This window comes from Myxocyprinus asiaticus, chromosome 12 (genome assembly GCF_019703515.2).
Source record: "Myxocyprinus asiaticus isolate MX2 ecotype Aquarium Trade chromosome 12, UBuf_Myxa_2, whole genome shotgun sequence".
Lineage (NCBI taxonomy): Eukaryota > Metazoa > Chordata > Actinopteri > Cypriniformes > Catostomidae > Myxocyprinus > Myxocyprinus asiaticus.
The window spans coordinates 39495315-39517835 of record NC_059355.1 but is presented as its reverse complement, the minus strand read 5'-3'; the positions used below and the strand labels follow the sequence as shown (position 1 = coordinate 39517835).

Here is a 22521-nt window from a genome sequence, read left to right as displayed (position 1 = left end):
ACTTACCACAGAGAAACGTCCTGTTCTCGTCATGCTTGCGATGGTGGTTCGTGTCGATCTTCCGATGTATCACTATTGGACTTGGGCTCAAATTGGTAAGGTAAAACAGACATTTTTTCAGACGGAGCTGAAACTCGGATATGGTAGTGGGCGTTTCCTTTCCGACACGCGCTGTAAGTGGTAGACCAATCACAACAGACTGTGACATCTGTCCAATCAGAGCAGAGTAGGCTCTCTGAAAGGAGGAGTTTAGAATGAATCCTTTAGAATGGATCATTTAAGGAGTCGTTTTTGACATGGGGAAAAAAAGGTAATGCTGCAGTTTAAATTATTAGCAAATTAAAGTGTTTTTTGACCTTGGATGCATGTAAATCTATTGTATGACACCTTTGAAACAAAATTAGGCACTTTTAAAAACCATAATAGGTGCACTTTAAAATGTGTATGTATGAAGAACAGGTTATTAGGATAATTGCTATGAACATTATGTGTGATTCACAGGACAGCCAGCCAGATGGTATTTCATACATGGGTGCACCTGGCTTAATAACTGACTAGTCTGACTAGCCACGTCATTTAAATGGCACATTCACACATTGGTCTCATACTCAGTTTTGTGTGTGTGGATGGTAACATCTTTCTCTCTCTCTGGCTCTCTCTCTCTCGCTCTCTATTTCACATGCCATCTAGTGAAGATAAAGTAATCAAACATTACAGAAAGCTGAAGGGACTCAGTCGTGGACAGGCAATTGTACGGTAAGCATGCTAATAATGTTTCTGCCTGACATAAACAGTAGCAAAGCAAGTCTGAGCCTGTTGTCCTACCTGATCACTATAGCAGTTGTTTGTGGAAGGGCGAAACTGCGTAATTAATTAGAGCATATTTCTTAGTGACTGCTTTCAGCAAACCTAACCACGATGTCCCACTTTATTTTTAGCTCAATGGGATGAGACAAGGTCATTTCTGTCAGCTTGATTTGTGTCCCTGCATTGATATATTGACAATGTGGCCCACTGTGAAAGCACAGACAAATCAACTGTGGGATTACTGTCGATGACAGTTTATAGATGATTTACTAGGGTTAATATGTATATACGCTAGTTTTTGTCCAAAACACTGACCCTCTCTGTTCTGTACTCTTATTCAGTGAACTGCTGGAATTTTTTTTTTTCAACAGGTATCTTACCTTAGTTGAATCCTTACCTGCATATGGAGTTCATTATTACAAAGTAAAGGTATGTGGTTTTGTTTTTGCAATGTGTTTTAGGAAATTGGAACTATTTAAAGATGTAGACATAGACATGAATGATAAATACAAAGGCTCTCATAATAGGACCTTAACTTGATTTATTGTTAGTAAAATAATTAACACTTGTAAAATGTGTGTGGTATAATTCTAATGTGCTGTGCTAGCTAGTTCAGTAAAACATCACTGGAGGTCAAACAGTGTTTACTGCTGCTACTGGATGTGAATGGCTGTGAATGGCTTTTTATTTTGCTACCTTTGCCAGACAATAGCAGTAATTACCTCTGTGACTAACTTTCCTAAAATGTCCTCTTTTTCGCAGGATAAACAGGACATACCGTGGTGGTTGGGGATCAGCTACAAAGGCATCGGCCAGTACGACCTCCAAGACAAGCTCAAGCCACGAAAGGTTTGCTCTTCTGTTTTGTTGTTATTACCATGGGCTAAGAGCCTTGCTCAAGAGCACAATGGTGATAGGGGTATTCTCCAGTCCATGCTAGGTTTCAACTCAACAGTTTTGGGGATTAGGCCATTTATGGTTGAATATATTGCAGTGGAACTCATTCTAAAAATGAATGCTAATAATAATTATGCTAATGAAAGCTGTAGCAGAAATGTGTGAGTTTGTTATCAGAAATTCTGTCAGTTCAAAATGGTTAAATATAAATTATTTCACAGGCATAACTTAATATTTTTCAAAGATTTGATGGCAGTCAAACATGGCAAATCCAGTGGTTTGTTCTTCCTCAAAAGCACGACTTTGTTTCCTGGCGGACTGATGCACCTTGATTGCCACAAATTGCGCAAAGTCAGCCAATTACATTAGCATTTTTGTGTGCTCTATGCTTCATACAGTCATTGAGGCTTAAGGTAAAAGTATACTTCGGATGTCTGCATGCTGCCATGTCTCATGCACAGTGTGCGTGATGTAAATTTGGTCATTCGCACTGTCCGTTCAATCTCTGCGAGTCATCTGCGCATGCGTCTGGGATTGACTGCACTGAAGATCACAAAGCAGCCATAGTGCCCATGCGTCGAATGCATCCGTACTGTGTTGCGGTCAATGGAGAATACTTGGAAAAGCTACAATGCATGACGTAAAGGCACATGAAAAACGAAGGACACCCTAGGATTTAGACCAGAGTGAAAGGGTAAATGTTATCCAATGTGACATGACTCAGACTTGATTCGAACCTACATCACCATGAGTACAGCTGCTTTAAATATCATAAGCATCTGCACACACACGAAGCTGCAGCTCCTACGTATTGAGTCTGATTACGACGAAATATGACTGTTCGTAAAAGCAGATTATGTTGTCGGTTAGGGCTGCAAGATTATAGCAAAAATCATAATTGTGGATTATTGCCCTTGATATTGTAATCGCGATTATGAATGTCGATTAAAGGGGGCCTGGGTAGCTCAGTGGTAAAATACGCTGGCTACCACCCCTGGAGTTCGCTAGCTCATTTGTTCGAATCCCAGGGCGTGCTGAGTGACTCCAGCCAGGTCTCCTAAGCAACCAAATTGGCCCGGTTGCTAGGGAGGGTAGAGTCACATGGGGTAAACTCCTCGTGGTCACTATAATTTGGTTCGTTCTCGGTGGGGCGCGTGGTGAGTTGAGCGTGGTTGCACATTGGGAATTGGGCATTCCAAATTGGGAGAAAAATAAATAAATAAAAAAATGTCGATTCAAATATTAAATTACAGTGACGTCACAAAGTAAGCAACCTTGTGGTTCTTCAGTGTAGCAGATTTCAGTGGTGGATATGAGCTGCTCTCAAGTTTCTTTTAAGCATTAAATATTGTAATAATGTTTGTTAATGTTAGGCCAAATAAAATTTATTTTAAATGGATATCTATGGTATAGAATCAATTAAATTATTGCTAAATTACTGCTTAAATTATTAGTCCACGTACAGTAAATAATATGACATATTCAATATTGAAACTTATTAACAGCTGGTTTAAATTGACCAAGTTACTTACTGCGTTCAGTAAGCCCTTTGGTGGCAAGACAGGGGACCATTCATCCCATTAGATCTTCAGTGGTCTTGTTCATGTAAGATCATCGTTAGATCATTGTTGGTCTCAGTGGTTGCACTTTGGAAATTAAAAACAGTCATTTGCGATCAGAGTTTGTGCGATTCGTGAAAATGTTAAATCTACTAATACCAGCTGCGTGGCAAATGGGTCTTATTAGAGCAGATGTGATGACAAAAACGGTGATTCCTGAAATATGCTATTCATGCCATATTCTTTATGTTGGCTACACCTCCAAAACAAACTTAGAACAGTTAAGCTGAATTACTTTATTGCTATAATGTACAAATCAAATTCACATTGGCCTACTTATTAACATGACAAAACAAAACTGTTATTACATTTTTAATAAATTGTACACAGAAATTGAGCAACACGACAAACTCTCCCATTACAATGACAGCTGTCACTCACTGCAGGTTTACACTGTTTGAGACCTGCATTTCGACGCAAGCTCAGTGACGCTTCGCACAAAGTTCTGCATTCTTGCGAATGCTCTCATTAAAAACAAAGCTGTCTGATCAGCATAATAAATCAATTATTTACACCACGTTTATGCCTTGATTAGAACGGGAGCATTTTAGTTTTGTAGTGTTGCTCATTTGCAGTGTATTTAACATCTACATTCAAAGTGAGCGGCGCAATATGCAATGATTATTTAAAATAATTCCAAAGTGCTTTTTGCTCTTGTTCTACAGCTTTTCAAGTGTCAGGTGATGTTTCTTCAGTATTCATTTTCGTGTGCCACCGCAAGCAGAGGTTGAACATAAAGCAAGCATCTGGGCATTCAGATGGTTTAAAACTTGCACATTAGGATCAGTTGTCATTACTGACAGGACTGAGGACTAATTTACGCGGCTCTGATTGGCCATTGCCGTTTCATTGCTCAACGGACATGTTAGTGATTGGTTAGAATACTCAACCGCTGCAAAAAGGTGTTGTAAATAGAAACCGTTGATGCAACTGGAGCAGACTTAAATTGAATGCTGTAATCTTCTGTTTTCATGATTACATAATCGTGGCAGCCATAATTGTAATCGCAGTTAGATTTTCAATTAATTGTGCAGCCCTATTGTCAGTGAATAAGTGATATATTTGTCGTGAGACTCTAAATTTAGGAAAACTTTGCAATTTACACTGTCTTTCCTCTTTACATTTCAAAAATTTGTGTTCAATGGGATTTTTAATTAACATCCCAATTATCACATTTTTAGCTTTCTCCCTACCCTTCAAGAGCTCAGTAACCATTGCTCTTTTTTAATGTGAAGGGTTTTTGTATTTCACCCAAGCCTCACTTTTTAAGATGTTTGTTAATTGGCATCCATTACTCCTGTGCTATGTAGGATGCAACTGGGTGTGTATGTATGTTCAGCCCTATGCCAGAGTGTTAATGGGCATTTCCCACTCTGTAACTCAGCTACATGGCTGCTATGAACACCAGCCCCTCCCTGAGGAGGGTGTAATTATGGAGCTTCATGGGGAGCTGGAGGAGGCAGGGGTTGGAATGCTGCCAGCAGTGTGATGTCTGAAGGGGGATTGGTTCTGTTGGCAGTGTCCCAATCAGCTCTTCCCCTGGCAAGCCAAGATATCCATGGGGGGGCAGGGTGAGGATAGGGAGATCAGTGTAAACAGCTTTCTATTTCTCCTTTTGTCTTCTTTTTACCTAACAAAAACGTACTGGTGATGGCATGGTACAGTGATGTTAACAGTTGGTAATAGCATGGTCCTTTGATATTTTCCATGATATACTTAATTTACATACTTCAAAGAATAACTTGGTATTTCCTTGGAAATATTAGTATCTACCAATATCAAACATGGTAATACCATGATACTTCGATTTATAACATGGTATTGAATAATTACCAAATGCATATACTGTAACATTATATTGGTTCTCCAAGGAGCTTCATAGAATACCATGGTTTTTTATATATACTATGGTACGGACTTATCATATTCACATACCATGGTACTTACATAGCACTCCAAGGTATCTTAAAGAATACTGTGGTGTTACTATGGTTAATGTCCAAAAAACATGGTATTACCATGGTACCATGTCCAAAAACATGGTAGTACCGTGGTACTTTGATATATTCCATGGTACTGAATGATTACCATATTCATAGACCATGACATTTATTTGTTATGCCAAGGTTCTTCAAAGAATATTATGGTATTACTTAGGTCTGGGCGATAAATAGAATTTTATTTTCAATTACGATTTTGGCTTCCAGTGATTATGAAAACAATATAATCAAGGTAAAACGATTATTGTGCTGCATTCTGTTTCACAATGAAACACCCCAGCATCATATCTTTAAAGCATCCTTTATTAAAGTTGAAATAATAAGGAAGCGGGTTATGAAATTAAACTCCGAAACTGGCATTTCTCTGTGCGGTCAGCGCCGCGTCTCTGAGTTGCGTGCAGTGACCGGGGAAGAGATTGAATCTTCTCCTGGCTGATGCACACTCTGGCACGGGGACACTCCTTACTCGCACGCATTTGCTGCAGCTAGTTTATAACGTGATGGCTCGCAACGTAGTGAATCATAATATATGTGTCACGCTCACTGTGTGTTTCTTATCATGAAGAAAATCGGCAATACACAGCTCTATTAAGAAGAAAACTTTTTTTTTTGTGAGGTAAAGTTGGATCGAAGTGAACATAAAGGTGAGAGAGTGTAGTCTTAGCCCCTTATACACTTGAACAAAATATGTTTTTGATTAGTCTTTTTTTGGCTTGTTTTCCAAAATAGTATCTAAAAATTTAGGAGCTATACTGCAGAAGAAAAATTGTTACCGGAGTATGTTGAATAAAATATTTAATCAGGGCTAGACATTAACGCTCGTCCGAGACAAGTGCATTTTTGAAGGGGCAAGTGATAGAGAATTTTACTTGCCCGACCAGACAAGCAGACTGATTAAAACGTCAATAACAAAAAAATAACCGACTATATTTGTGATAGCCTAGGCCTGTGTCATAGTTCATTTTCTTATTCTGCTGTTGAAAGTAAACCAGAGCACACAATTTTATAATTCGCTATCGATCTAGTAACAGCTGCACCCTTTTTCAATGACAGGCGGCGTATGTGTGTGTGCTGAATATGCGCCTGTGTTCCGAAAATGCTTGCACTGATGTGCACCTGAACGGGGGGTTGTGGTTGGAGATGAGATGGCTGGTGGACTTCAGGGCGCCCACTTGTTTGTGTGGGTGCTTCGTCTGCCCCCGGCAGCTGCCCATGTCGCCCATGCCTAAATCCGCCCGTTTCCAAAGTCAATGTGTAATCGTGTTAAATAATCGTGATCTCAGTTTTGACCAAAATAATCATGATTATGATTTTTGCTATAATCGAGCAGCCCTACTATTACCATGGTAAATGTCTAAAAAACATGGAATTACCATGGTCCCATGTCCAAAACGTGGTATTACAGCATAATTATCATATTCACATACTATGGAATTTACATGGTTCTCCATGTTACCATGGTAAATGTCCAAAAAACATAGTAATACCATGGTACTTTTTTGTAGGAATATTCCAACTATAAATCTGGTCATCTCCCCATCTTCTGCCTTTTCTCCCTTTTTCCCCTCTCTCCCCTTTTCTGTCTGTCTTCTCTCTTCCCACTCCACTGAGCGTTTTAACACTTTCTTTTTAAAAGTACACTAGACTGCAACCTGTCATCTTGCCAGTATTGATTGTGCTCTGCCAAGGAGGGCAGTCTTTGTATTCGCCCACCCCCCAATCTTCTTCCAGCATGCCAAACTCATTATGCAAATTTCACCATCATTGTGCATTTCTCAGGCCAGACAATTGATCAAGCAATAAAACACAAATAGCTTTGCAGGGGGGCTATAGATAAGAGTGAGGGGGTCTCGTGGCTGTAACTCTTCCCCATGCAAGAGCTTTTGGGGATCTTCAGAATTAAAAGCTTTAGAACTTTTTGTCTAAACTTTCCCGGGCTCTGAAGCGATGTGGAATGAAAGCAGTAAATGTAGCGTATTTTTGTATTGTTTTTTGATTTGTTGATACAGGTATTCTAATGTTTGTGAAGATGCACCATTCACATTTCCTTTAGAACATGTAAAAATCAAGTTGTTTTTGTGAATATGTCATAATTCAAAGTTTACAGTTGCAGGGTATCCGCGGGTTCTTAAAAAGTCTTAAATTTACTTTTAAAAATGTAAGGCCATAAAAAGTCTTAAATATCTTAAATAAATTACAAGAAGTCTTACATTTCTTTGCTGAGGTCTTAAATTTTGGGGCGGGAATAGAGGAGATGCAGAATCTGCGCGAGTTAAAATCATCTCTCTCCCTCTCTCTCTCTTTCTCTCTCTCGGATCCGTCATTTAGCAGCTGACGCTTGAGTTTAGTGTGAGCGCGTGCAGGGAAGCACATTTTTACTGAACTTACGATGTTACACATGTATAAATAAACCCGTTAATCCGAAATGCAAATGGCATTATTTTGTGTCTAACACGTCGCTCCCGCTTATAATCGACAAAGCAGTCAACGTTACAATTTGCAAGCGCGCAAGGTTGGAGCGGTCTTTTGACGCCTTTCAAATCGTTGTGCTTCCTTATTTTACACTACCTTTGACAATAATTGTAAAGCTAACAGAACTACTCAGCTGCAGAGTTACACCTGTTATATCTCTCATCTCCATCTCTCTAGATCTAGGGCTGCCAACGCAATTGACACTGTTCTCACGCTCTCACGCCACACGTCCCTTTTCTCACCTAGTGATAACGTCGCGAAGCAAAGAGGACACTGACAGCGCACGGACAGACAAGACAGAGCAGCCTGCATGATGCTGCGAGTTATTCAGACCAATCAGGGGGAAAGCAGCAGCACAGTGTCTCTCCCTCTGCTTCTCTTTCATAATTTAATCTGTTAACATTTTCAATACATCTTGTCAACTTTAAACTGCCATTTTTAAGGTAACTGATGAGTTTTTATTTTAGATATTTCACTCAAAAATTAAAATTGTCATCACTTTCATGCTGTTGCAAACCTGTATGACTTTCTTATTTCAGTAGATATCAAAAGGAGATTTTAGGGAGTTTCAGCCACCATTCACTTTCATTGAATGAAAAAAGATGCAGTGACAGTGAATGGTGACTGAGACTAAACGTTTTGCTTAACATCTCCTTTTTTGTTCCATGGCAGATAAAAATTCATTCAGACTTAAGGGTGAGCAGTGATGACAGAAATTTCATTTTTAAATGAATAAAGTATTTGTTAAAGGTATCTGCCAAGAAAACAAATATAAATGTTATTCAGCACATGCTAGACCTTATTCACAGCAGCAGTATCTTTGATTTTTAATGGGAATGACAACAAGGCTGTGCAGGATAGACGTACAGTCTCTTCGATGAGATGTACTGCAGTTTAAAGTGTTTTTGGATAGTTCCGGGTACAAAACATTGAAAAAATATCTTTTCAATGACACTCAGTAGACAAAAAACTCCAGACAACATGAGTTGTGGAAAATCAGATGGGATATCGGATCTTTTTACAGATTTACACCGTGCATGCCATTGAAGAAATGGTAAGTCTATCCCTCACAGCCTCGTTTCCATTCCCATTAAAAATCAAACATGGTGCTACTGTGAATAAGGTCTATAGACCAATACTCTTATTTACAGAAATGTCAGTGCATGCACAGTAAGTGGTGGCAGAAAGACTGCTGATTGTTGTGTTAGATTTGACAGATTAGAGGATTAAATGAAAGTATGACACAAAACCATCATAAATACAAACATATTCTTAGTGATACAATTACTATAATAAAATGAGTTAATAACAAACATGTAATCTTGTTCGCTATAAATTTATGCTGCGAAGTTGTGAGTTGAAATGATCTCAGTCCAGTCAGCTCTGTTGATGATCTTGAAGCCACAGCAGTCAACGAGAGCCCTCGGAATAATTTTTCAACAACGTAATCCAATAAAAGTTTATTTTTTGCGCGTGGTTTTTGCCACCACTTCCGTGTTTGACATAAGTGGTGATGTTGCCAAAGCACTGGTCTAATGCGTCATGTCTTGCTAGAAAGCAAGTGACTAAAGAGAAGGGTCACAATATAGGCTACATTCTTTAGGCTACATGCATTCTTAATGATTTCATTTAGAGTTTTAATGTTGTATTAACTTAACACATAAATGCACAATAAAATATAAAGAAAAACATGTCAAGAGGCATTCAAGTAGCCTGAGTGGTTTTGCATTTACCAGCTAATGAATTAATGTGTTTTTTTTTGTTTTGTTGCGAAAGTGGTCTTAAATTTGTATTTTATTTGGCCTTAAAAAGTCTTAAATTTCATTCCTTCGAACTTGCAGATACCCTGAGTTGCGTCTGGGCTGTCTGTCGATTCGGTAATGACAAATCGTATATTCATCCGAGAGATTTTGAGACCATGTCAGACAGTCCATGGATTTTTCAACAAGCTTATTTCATTTTGGCTCTAGGACTGTTACATGTTATCTTTAACACAAGTTTTTGCAGAAGGTAGCACTTCACACTTATGCTCATTTACATTTACAGTATTTACATCATTTGTATTGGTGGTGTCTGATGTGGCCTTTTTCGATATTTCTTACCTTGCTTTTCGAAGAATTTATCGTATTCAGAAGAGTTACCCTTATACTTCAATTAGTATTATTAAATCTGTGCTCTTGGTTTTTAAGATGTTTTGATTCCACTCTATATATCCTGAAGTTCCAGTAACAAATCTTGGTTGAGGGTGTGCCCATGGTCTTGACATATTTCTTCTGTGCCTCATCATAATTCCAAACACACATGCAAGGGTTTAAGGTGTGTAAGATTATAGAATACTAGTTTCACACAGGCAGTTTGTGTATGTTCTGATTTTGAGGTGTGTTAATGGCTGTTTAACTGCACAGTAGTTGACACTGATGCTAAAACAAAACTCAAATGGTGGTAATTGGTATCACAGAGGTTACAATTATCAGTATCGGTGATGCTTTCAAATATATCTTATGTAGATTTTGGGCCTTCAACAGTAAGATTTTTTTTTTAAAAAAGCATTATGTTTTAAAAAAACCTTTTGTATGTTAAAAACTTAACCCTCAGAGACCCAGTGTCACAGAATTACAATGTTTGTTTTCAGCAATTAGACAACACCTATTTTTATTAAAAATCGTGAAATAAACTACACATAACAGTAGCTGACACTCTGTGTCACAACAACAGTTTTGGTGGGTAAAAATTTGCATATTGAATTTCACAGTTTGCTCATGTCACACAATAGTCACCTCAAAGCAAAACATGCTTAAAAATGAAAAAATTCCCATAGATTGCCATTGAAATCTGAAGTATAAAATATGTAATTAATGAAGTATAATAAAATATGCATCCTAAAAACACGTTCAAGGAGGAAAAAATTGAAAATTCCATAAATGACAATGCTTGGTGTCTGGGGGATAAAATGTAACATGAAATGAAATATTTTCTTTTTTTTCTTTTTTCTTTTTTCTGCTGCTTATTTCATTTTATTTTTTTATTTATTTTTTCATTTTATAGGGTACACTTTATATGGCAGACTTTGTGTCTGACTCACTTTATTAGACAGACAATGGGAGTTGTTGAAGATTGCTCCCATTATCTTTCTATTTGCATGCTCTCTATTTTTCCTCATACTTATCTAGTTATGTTATTTAATTGACTTTGCATGAAAGAATTATGCTGATATAGCTCGTCTCACTCTGCTTTTTAGGCGACTGCGGTTGAGGATTAGTACGTTGTTGAAAATACATTTATCTCACCAAGTTCAGTGCAGATTCTGCTGTTTCAGTGTTACAAGAAACACATGTATTATCACATGTTCTTTAATGAAACAACTGCTGCTAGATACTATGTCAGTAAACAGTACTGCCATTGCACTACGCACTCATTTATGTACACTTACAAAGTGTATTGTATTTACCCGGTAGTTATTTGTATAAGTCGTCAAAGAAAGGCCAAGGATGTTTCATTTTCTCCTATGTATAGGCAGTGAGAAATTCTCTGTTGTCAAATGGGACAGCTATTTAATCACTGTGAGAGAGGTATGCTGTTTTCACCAGGAGGTGAAGAGTGCCATGGCCAGTCATTAATGATTAAAAGAAAGTAGTTGATTCCTCACATGTTTGCCCTGAGAAGGATACAGGAGTTGGGGAGTGGACTATTCTGTCCAACAGGAGGTGGATTATGATTTAGACTGTAAAGACACGACACACAGAGTCACACAAGGAGATGGAGCACACGGATTAATGAGTAGCTATTGAAGGGTGTGCATAATGATAAATGCACTGAATGCCCTCCCAAGAAAAACGAGAGGTGGAATGCCATTCTTTGAGTGTGTATTTCAGTGCGTGAAACCTGTTTGTCTGGTTTGACGGGCAGGAAGTGAGTATCAGAGTAAGAGGGAGGTGACAGTAGTGAAGGAATTACATTTTAAAGATCTAATCACACAAGCAAAACGAGAAAAAAAGAGTTTCAGGGAGATGTTGGCATAGTTGACGGGATGGAAAAGGAAAAAGCGATTGTTCGAAGAGAGGTTGTCTAGCTCAAGGTGGGTAAGGGCTTTAGTGATGTCACAGGAAGGAGGAGGAAAGGGGCAGGGCTCACTCGCCAGACACTCTTGCAATACCTTTTGGTCTCTTTGAAAGCAGACAAGAGAGTATTGTTCAAGGAAGCCACAACCCTGTGGGAAACTTTAGAACAGGAGTATACTGAACCTGTTCAGCTATCCAGGGATTTACTGACTTTCTAATTTCTGGTAAGATCCAATTCGTGATTATTGAGAGTAGTGAGTGGGTAGATCATAAGTTGTCATTATAATTAATTTTGTTGTTATTAAATAAGACTGTCAGGAATTGTTTCAAGCCACTTTCTTTTTAATCTGCTCTTGATAGACTAATGTGCCGTACGATTTCCATGTTCAGAATGTGCTGTTTCTCTAAAGTTGTTTTTCTCCGAGCTGCTTTCAAGCAGTAACTGGTGGGGAATGTTTATTAACATTCCTGGAAAATCCTCACCCCCACACACTGATAGTAGATGGATATTGTACTTTTCCTGCCCTAAGCCGCAGATAGCTGTGACTACTCTGGGGAAAAGCTCTTTCATTGCTTGTTCTCTCAGCGACAGATGTTTTGCCATACTTTAACCACAAACCTGTTTTTTGTGCCCTCATTTTAAAACAAATTTGATAAGTTGCTAGCTCAGTGGATGCTTTGTTTCTGTGGTGCTTCTATTGTAGGGGCAACTATGCTTTTATTGGCTTTATAGCTGATGCAGCTGTCCTGTGCTTCCAGCTATATGCAGATCTAGTAATGTTTGTGATGGATTCCAGGGAATGGTGTTTAGGATGACAATAGTAGTGTTAGTTTTTCAGATTTGACAGAAAAGTACAGTACAATAAATGTACTGTAGAGATGGTTTAGTACAAGATTTTAAATGGTCACTAAGCACGTTGACATGTACACCAAAATGCTGATTACTCCCAAAAATCAGCTTATTTAAAAAAAAAATCAGACAAAGCAAGAAACCCACGTTTGCATGGCATTTGAAATAATCGCGTTATTCTCTGATTTTGACGTCAAACCGTGAAGAGGCATGCGCTCAGCACGTGCACACATTGGATAAGCCAGTAAAAACGCCGGTTGAGGTGTTTACATGCCACGCAAAATCGGTGTAATGGGCAAAAATCTCCCAGTGTCGACCGGTTTACTCTTACGCCGTTTATGACCTTACACCGATAAAGAAAGCCGTTATTGAATTGACCACATGCGTTGTTGGCATATTAAGCGTAATCGGTGTAAGAACGTGCCTGTAAATGCGTTCAATGTTCAATACAAGTTTAGCTCAATTGACAGCATTTGTAGCATAATGTTGATTGCCACAGAAAATATTACATTAGATGTTACGTTAAGGCACTTAAAGTGGAAGTGAATGGAACCAGTCCATAAACATTTACATACACATTGTTTCAAAAGTTGAGCCACAAGATTTAAACATTATACATGTTAACATGATTTTAGTGTTATTAAAATCTCTGTTCTGCATTATTTTAGTGTTGTAAAATTGTGGTCATGGCAACAAAGTTGTAATATTGGATATAACTTTACATAGAAGGTTAGTGATCGATTTTATCACACTAAATATAATATAAATATTATGCATATAATATAAATATAATGTTTACATGTTGTAACTATACTTTTTAAACAGTCTGTATTTTAATGTCTATTGACTGGCCCCATTCACTTCCATTGTAAACACTGTACTGTAACCACAATTTTTACTTTATGTACCCTTGTTCATTTAATAAAATAATCAAAATGCTGTTGATTGAGCTTAACTTGTATTGCACCATTCCTTTTACAGTCTTTTGCGTTGTGTCATTATTTTCATGACAACTAATTACATATAATTCCTGTAACCATGTTCCTGGTATAGTTCCTGTCTAAGGGTGTTTTCACACTTGGTCCGTTTCAGGGGTCTGAGCGCAGTTCGCAGGATTATTAGCACATATGTGAACACTCCAAATGATCTCAAACCCCTTAAAAACGAACCGAGTCGAGACCATCTCGGGAGTTGGTCTGAGTACGGCTCGCTTGCAGCCTTTGGTTCGGTTCGGCAATAGCATGCACTGTGAACAAAAATCACTCCAGGCTCACTTGATTTTCCCATTTGCATAATGCCAAACATGTTTGGCCCTGACAGGTTCCCGTACGCAGGAAATGACAACACGACCACGGGAGAGATGTGACGGGGCTTGGACACGACAAGCTGCTTGCATTGTTTCTGTGGATATGACAGAGGGAGAAGCATATCAAAACTATTGTAAACTGCACACGAAACGACCTCAGAGGTCTTTCTTTAGTGTTCTGTGCAAATGAAGATTTGAGGGTTTAAACGGAAGCCTTGAAAGCTGCATGAAAGTTAAGAAATTACAACAGGGGGGCTTGGATAGCTCAGTGATTTGCCCCAATAATAATAATAAATAAATAAATAAATACAATAGTTTTAAAAGTGGGCTCGGTCCCACAAATAACACTGAGTGTGAATGCAAAAAGGACAGAGACCCTGTAACTGGTAAAGTGGACCAAAAAGAGATCTGAGCCCACTTACAAGGTCTCAGACAGTGTGAACACAAAGAGATCTGGGTCCTTTTTCACTCTGTCCACTTTTTGGTCCACTTAAAGGGGTCTGAGTTTGGTTCTTTTAAAGAGGACTCAAGTGTGAAAACACTAAACTCGTGTCCTTTCTCTCTGCAGCTCTTTCAGTGGAAGCAGCTTGAGAACTTGTATTTCCGTGAGAAGAAGTTTGCTGTAGAGATCAAAGACCCTCAAAGGTGAGTGGATGAGACAGTTTGACTCGGTGTCGAGCACTAATATTCTGTACCTTTGTTGTTAAGGTATAAACCTCCATGATATAGATTGTTGTACTTGACATATACTTGCTTACTTTCAAGCACCATTTCTGGTTTGTTCTTCGTGAAATGCTGCAGAAATCCTGCATTTCTGTACTTCACACTCCAGTGCTCTCTGATTGTAGGATACTGCCTTTGAATACACTGACTAATTAAAAGTTAGTGATGCCAAGCCTTTTGATGTAGCTGATGTTTTTCCAGTGCTGAACTGCAGCAATAAGCAATTCACTCTGTGTTGTAGTAGTAATACAGGTTGAGTTTGCTTTGTAAACAAAGATTTATCTCACTACTTTTCAGTATGCCACAGTGTACCAACATGCCATATAGCCTAGTCAATCGATGTATACAGTCAATCTATATACACTAAAAAATCTTTATGAGCAATACTAAAAAATTGCTTCATATGGCAAAATCTCTTTTGATTCAAATTAAGTAAAAAATATTTTTTTTATGACTGAATCAATCAGACTACGTAGGGTTACACCAGTGAAAGTCATTTTAAAGGGTCAGATCAGGTAGAAACATCTCCTTTATTTAAAGAATATATGCATTTATAAACTAACATTAAAGTATTGGTTGTTATCTGAATCGTTTTGTCTATTGAATCCTATATAAATAATTTCTGATTCAAAAACCAACATCTCTGTTGCAATGACACAATATAGAATCAAATGCATCTTGATTGACTTCAGCGTACATGTGTGTCAATTAACAGAAGGACAGCATCTAGACGCACATTTGGTCAGTCCGGTCAGGTTATCCACACATGGTATGCCAGCCACTCTTTGGTTAAAACCATCTGGGTGATGGCAATCAGCCAACACCAGTTCTACCTTGACCGCAAGCAGAGTAAAGTGAGTATGTTGACAGTAGCAGTATCAGTAATGTTCGTTAAACATAAAATGCAACGGCGAGTCTGCTTTGTTTTTACGCTGATGTTTTATGCAAAAGTGCGTAGATATGATAACAGTTTTACTTGTCTTTTCTTACCATCTACCTTATCTCCTATCTGAAGACCAAAATAACCACAGCAAGAAGTTTAGGAGACATTGCCATGGATCTCACAGAAACTGGAGCCCCAAGGAAGTTGGTCAGCATGGAAAGTAAAGACAAGCTCATCATGGCAAGCAATGGAAGTTTGGTCTCTTCAAGTAAGATAAAACAGCCTTATGCACTCTGTTATTCTTCACAATTGATGCCATGCTTGAACTTGAGTTTGCTTTCATTCAGATTCTGCAGACAATGAGGTGAATGAGGAGCAGAAGAAAGAGAAGATGGCAGAACTGAAAAACAAACAGAGGAACCTGGTGGAACTTCTTGCACAAAAGGAGAATGAGCTGAAGAAAATCTGTATCCGAGAAGCTGTTAGTGGCTTAGCATATTTCAAAAGACTTTTTAAAGTATGTTTGCTTAAACAGGCATTTTAATCTGAAAAGTTTTTTTTTCTTTTTCTTTCTTTTTTTTTTTTTTTTTTGATCAGGAGTTGACTGGGATGTTACCTAAAGAGTACCCTCTTGCATCAGGAGAGAAGCCTCCTACTGTTAGAAGACGTGTGGGAGCTGCTTTCAAATTGGATGATCTTTTCCCTTATGATGCGGTAGGTTAAGCTTGTATCATTCATTAATTCTCAATTTACGATCACTCAAACGTTGTTAACTTGAAATTTGTCCTTGCAGGACCCTCAGATAAGAAAACTGGAGAGCCGCTTTGCTCTCCAAAAGAAGATTGTGGAGGCAGCACAAAAACTTGCCTATGAAAATGAGCTCTGTAAAACCGTGAAAAAGAAGCGGAGGAGAATCCTTGTGGATGCTTCCAAAAAGCTCCAGGAGATCGAAAATGAGATTAATGATTACAGAGTAAAGATTGGCAAGGAGCCCACACAAAGAGCTTCCGTCATCATTCCTGGTGCATATCTGTTTTAATTATTCATAACAAACATATGGGAATGAAAATAGTATTGTTTGACTTTTTTTTTTAGTTGAAAGGCACATTAAGAGTTGAAGGTGAAGTAGATAATTTTTTCAATGTAAAAATTTCCCAGAACTATCAAAGCATTGTTCTGTTTATTTGAGTATCCTGGCCATCCCAAAACGGCAACATTGGCTTAACCAATGGTGTAAATTTGGGGTGGGGCTACCTGTTTGCACAAAGATTGGTAGACGGGGGGAATGCTGCCATTATTTTTGTAATTAAACAATTCAGCTTTTTGGTTTTCTATTTGTATGTTGAGATATATGAAAGTACAGCACAAGTTATTGATCTTAACATTATGAAGGCTGCAGTGTGTAAAGATTACTATGTTCAAAGGAAAACAGATGCTCATCAGTGCATGCAATATTGAAGTTTACACTTTTGGTGAGCTAATGTTTGTGTTGTTAGGGCTAATGGACCATAACGACAAGGAAAATGATACAAACAAACTCATTCTCTTATTTTTACAGATGATATTAACCTTGACAACCTTTCCGACAGTCTTAATTTGGAGGATGGTAAGTGTTGAGGTTTAATGCTGGTGTAAAAGCCTCTGACTACAGGTTAGACAGAAGTTGCCACCCTTTTAATCCTGTTTTTCTCATGTTGTCCTAGATGAACCATCCCAGAGACAACGTTCACGTTCAGTGCAGTATTCTCCACACCCCAACTCGTCAAACTCCTTCCCTGCACCGTGCTATTCAGACCATGTAGATCCCACCAATGATATATACCAGGACTGCAGCAGGTGAGCAAGACCCCCCCCCCAACTGCAGCTTTTTAGGGTTAAAGGTATAGTTAACCCAAAAAGGAATCATTTACTCACCTTCATCTTATTCCAAACCTTGACCTTCTATCGTCCATGGAACACTATAGGAAATGTTTGACAGCATATTAGCCTCTGTCACCATTCACTTTCATAGCATCAATGAAAGTGAATGGTGACTGAGACTAACTTTCAGCCAATCATCTCCTTTTGTGTTCCATGAGCAGAATGACAGTAATATGAGTTTGACATGAGGTTGAGTAAATAATGACAGAATTTTCAATTTTGGGTGAACTGTCTAGTTAAACTTTAGCATTTCATCGTACCTCTCCCTGCCTCTGGCTTGCCTTTGTGCCTTGTGAGCTAGTAGAGACATGTGAATAAGGAACCAGACCTGCATTCCAGCCTTTCCCTGCCTCTCCTTCTTCCTTTACAATCTTCTCTTATCAGCCCAGACACTCACAGTGTTAAAAATAGTGCCCCAGGAATAAGCATGTTACTGCTTGACTGCAAAAAACTCCAGCAATAATCGCAAAGTGTGGGTGGAGGGGCCATAAGCACACAGGAAAGCTGGCCTGGAAAATTTCATTGGGACAACACTGCATTAAAGGGATACTTCACCCAAAAAGGATTTAATCACCCTCATGTTGTTCCAAATCAGCATGACTTTCTTTTGCAGAACACAAAAGGAGATGTTAGGCAGAGTGCTAGCCTCAGTCTCCATTCACTTTCATTGTATGGAAAAAAAGATGCAATGAAAGTGAAAGGTGATTGATGGTAACATTCTGCTTTTTGTCTTCCACGGTAGAAGGTAAGTCAAATGGAGGTGAGTATTTGATTTTCAATTTTGTGTGAAGTATCACTTTAATCGAGTGGGCCAGTGATGTAGAGGTTCAATGAGATCAGACTGTTGGAATCTGGCCGTAAAATGAGATGTAATTCAGTTGATGTACACCACTGTTATTTGATCATTTGTTTCTTAAAAACCAGTGGGCTTTTGTATTAGATCTAACCAGGTAACAGAGTAGCGTGCCAAGAAAAGCTATTTTTTTTTTTTTTACCTTGGAGGCGTTGTATGCAGTAAGGACTCCACCCATAAAGGAAGTTAGCTTTGTTAAAGCATTGTTCTTATCTGTGTTTTAGATTAAATTATGGCGAAGTCCAAGAACCTCTGGCCTATACACACGGAGACACCTTATCGACACACAGCAGCCCCTATCGTCCACCCTCACGACAACCCCGGGACTCGCAGAGCATGCCCCCCACCCCGCAACTTCCCCGCAATGCCTACAGCAGCATCCAGCTCAGGTACAGTACAGCAGTCGCATTTACTCTTCCCCAACCATCCCACAAACATGATGTCTAGATTGCATTTGTTGAGCTTAAAGGGGCATGAAGTGGAAAATAAAATTTTCCTTGATACTTAGACTTACAAGAGGCAACTGTATTATAAAAACATACTGTAAATTTTATAACTCACAACTTCCTCCCTGGTCTAAATAGAGCATTTATAGTTCCCACCTTTCTGAAACGTCTCGTTTTGAAAACGGTGTGTTCGTGATGTCACAAGACATTGCTTAGTTGTATTTACACGCCCCACGACATGCGGTCATTGCACCCGTGGCCCCGCCCACTTGCATTCAGTTCATATCTGTGGAGTGGTGGTGGCGTAGTGGGCTAAAGCACATAACTGGTAATCAGAAGGTTGCTGGTTCAATCCCCACAGCCATCACCATTGTGTCCTTGAGCAAGGCACTTAACTCCAGGTTGCTCCAGGGGGATTGTCCCTTTAATAAGTGCACTGTAAGTCGCATTGGATAAAAGCGTCTGCCAAATGCATAAATGTAAATGTAAATATCGTAAACAGAGTGTGAGCGAGACAGGCCTAGTGTGACCAACTATTCCTGAACACCAAAGCAGGCCCATCTGGGCTATTTGAAGTTTTTCTTTTTGCATATAACATGCAAAAGACAGACGTATTTGACCATTGTCATGTTTATCGTGCCACTTTTAAAAAATGGGCCATCAAGTTACAACTCAGAAAAGGAGATGCCATTCAGTTTCATTCAGCTGCTCTGCGTCTTGCTGTTCTTGCGCTTGTTTACGCTATTTTTATATGTTGGTGTATGTAAACAAGCACTAGCTGGATGTCTTTGACCTTTTGGATGCATTTCTGGCAGTCTGCGCCTATGTGTTTTGAGTCATGTTTCACCATGCTATAGACTGTGTATGTGCGGCTAATATCACCATGGACTGCTTGTGAACCAGTCATAATACGATTCAAGCTTTGCAAAGGAACTGTTATAGAAGAATGGGGCAGTTAAAAATGCTTTGAATTGACCGCAGAACTGTAAGTAAACAGTTTAATTCATGAATATTTCATATATCATGACTGTTTGATTATGTTGCTGATGTGATTAAGTGCACAGTTTAATATATTTGGATGCAATGTGTTGGATGTGTGTTGTGTAAGTGCTGAAATTTAGTTTTAGAATGTTGTGGAGAGCTTGTTTATCCTCTTCTGATTGAGATTGAAATATGTCTGTATTTGAGGGGTTTTACGATGTTAGCCAATCAGAACAGTGTGTGTTTACATTGAAGTTTACAGGAGACGCTGAGGCCAAAACTGAGCGTTTGTGACAGAGGGCCAGAGACAGGGTGGAAAATTATCATTTATTACTAAACTATGACAGTTTTGGTGCAAAAAACTTTACTGACATTATCAGTGGACCTCAGGGAAGATAATAAAATGTAAAAAAAAATATATATATATATATATATATTTGCATTTCATGACTCCTTCAAAGGAATAAAAGGACAGGGTGCCCACGATAATAGAAAACCTGAAAACATCAGGGGTTTCCATGTCTTAATAATGTGTAATAGAAATTAGAAAATCTTTACAAGTTGTGCAAATTTCATTAGTGACTATTGCTCTTTGTTTGTGCTCATGTAAGATAAAACTTGCCTGCAAGTCAGTGTGAAACAGTCTCTACACTAATACTCATAACTGTTTAAATCAGTTAATTTAAATAACAGATGCCTGACATACAAATGAAAGTACGCCCAAGCAATCTGCATTATGTATGCAATAATTTGACAGATTCACAATATTATTGATCTCAAATTCAAATCACTGTAAAATGATTTTTAAATATCTAGTAATCATGACTGACTGACTGACTGAAAAGTTCATGGAAATACCATTGAAATTAATTTGTCAAATTATTTTATTTTTACAAACTATGGTACATTTAAGATTAAGCCAGATGTAATTTTTCAAAGATCATAATGTTTATAATTTTATAAGCTATATTATGAAATAAGTTATATTATTTTCACATTTGTGGTGATTATTATGTATTTCACTTCTTCCTGCATGCAGCACTCATTATCGGCAGCGCAGTGGCAGTCTGGAATCTCAATCGCAGTTCCTTACAGAGAGCGAGCCGTCCGAGCCTGTCTTCACCATCTCTCCTCCTCGCCGTAGCAACAGCACCGAGATCCTAGATGATGGCTCCTCCTACACCAGCCAGTCCAGCGTAGAGTACTCTGCACCCAGCTACCATTCCCGCGCCCAAAATCGCCATAGACGAAGGCGAGGTAACATTTACGCCAACACTGGAAGCATGCCTAATCTAGCCCAAAATGACTCAAAGTGTTATACCACCCAACCTCAGCAGCAACCAACCACCACAGCCTATTACGTGACCGGATACCCGCGGTACATAGAACCCGAGGTGTACCCAAATGGACCGTACATGTACGAGACTGAGATGGAGGGGCACTATAATGTTAACCCCTCCTACCACAGACATGACCCTCACGGGAACTATGGCCAGGATGAGATGGATGGGATGTCTCAGAACCTTTATGCCACTTTAAGGCCACCAAGGAACCGTCCTCCATCTAGAAACGAGAACTTTGTCAAAAGCATGCAAAGAGCGGAAGTTGTGGAACACTTGCGAGGTTGGTACCATCGACAACACAAACAACAAGGCTATGACACCTACAGAGGTCCCCAGCAGAACCTCGGCTATAGGACCATGTCTTCAAGTTATGTACGCAGCGACAGTACAGCTTCCTACTCGTCGGGTGAGAAGTGATCAAAATAACACCTCCTACTTTTACCACACTCGTGTTGGAAATACTTTAGGACTTCCATAACTGAAGTGGTCTCAAATGGGTGAATCTCACGAAGAAATGGCAGGGCCATATTTCATCCTTTAAATCAAAAGAAAAAAGGATGAAGTCATATTTTGCAAAAAGATAAAGCCTAGGACCATTAAGATTGAAGCACTGTGAATTTTATTTTCAAGATAATCACATTTCCCACCAAAATTTTGGTTTTGTCGTAATACAAAATAGTCTTTGGATTTTTAATTAATAAATTAATTTCAGTACAATAAAAACTCAGTGTATATTTACTATTGTACTTTACATATAATTTAAATAATAAGTAAACATTTAATTTAACATATTATTTAAGGTACATATTAAATAAATATAGCTTAAAAAAATATGTCATTATTGTCATGAAAATGTCACAATGTAAAAAATCTTGATGGGCCTAAAAGTAGTTTTTTTTTTTTTTTTCTTAATGCAAAATATAATTTTGTTTTCTTAGATTTTGAGGTGATATATGGCCTGGATATTTCTTGACAGTTTTTGTGAGATTCAGCCAAATAGTGGCCACTCGATGTAATGACTATTTACACATATAATAAAATGTAATGGTGGCAAATGAGCCATACACAACATTGCTGAAATTAAATTAACACCAATTTGCACAATATTTGGTAAAAAAAAAAAAACAAAAGTACACAAAAATTGTAAGAAATTTAATCTATTGACAAGGTTGTCAGTGTATTTGGAACTGACTTAAGGGACAACTTAAACTTTTCAGTTGTTGTTGATTATCTCAAAATGTCCAAATGTTGGCTTATTAATCAACCCGGCTTATATTTAGAAGTCTATCACTAGTCTCTAAACTTAGGTCTTATTGGTTTTCTCCCTGAATACTGAAGTCGTTTTTCTTCACACTGAACAGTA

At 38.4% G+C, this 22521-nt stretch overlaps 1 protein-coding gene across 1 annotated transcript in view; it reads left to right on the top strand.

The window, feature by feature from the left end:
- LOC127449105 (FERM domain-containing protein 4B-like) overlaps positions 1-22521 on the top strand; it is a 77468-nt gene that overhangs the window by 43155 nt on the left and 11792 nt on the right. The window contains exons 9-21 of the mRNA XM_051712274.1: positions 691-756; positions 1179-1236; positions 1570-1656; positions 14578-14654; positions 15448-15586; positions 15748-15883; positions 15963-16096; positions 16213-16329; positions 16409-16637; positions 17174-17221; positions 17319-17451; positions 18613-18777; positions 20855-21564. Of these exons, the coding sequence (XP_051568234.1) occupies positions 691-756; positions 1179-1236; positions 1570-1656; positions 14578-14654; positions 15448-15586; positions 15748-15883; positions 15963-16096; positions 16213-16329; positions 16409-16637; positions 17174-17221; positions 17319-17451; positions 18613-18777; positions 20855-21564 (2099 nt within the window). The remainder of the gene's footprint in view (positions 1-690; positions 757-1178; positions 1237-1569; positions 1657-14577; positions 14655-15447; positions 15587-15747; positions 15884-15962; positions 16097-16212; positions 16330-16408; positions 16638-17173; positions 17222-17318; positions 17452-18612; positions 18778-20854; positions 21565-22521) is intronic.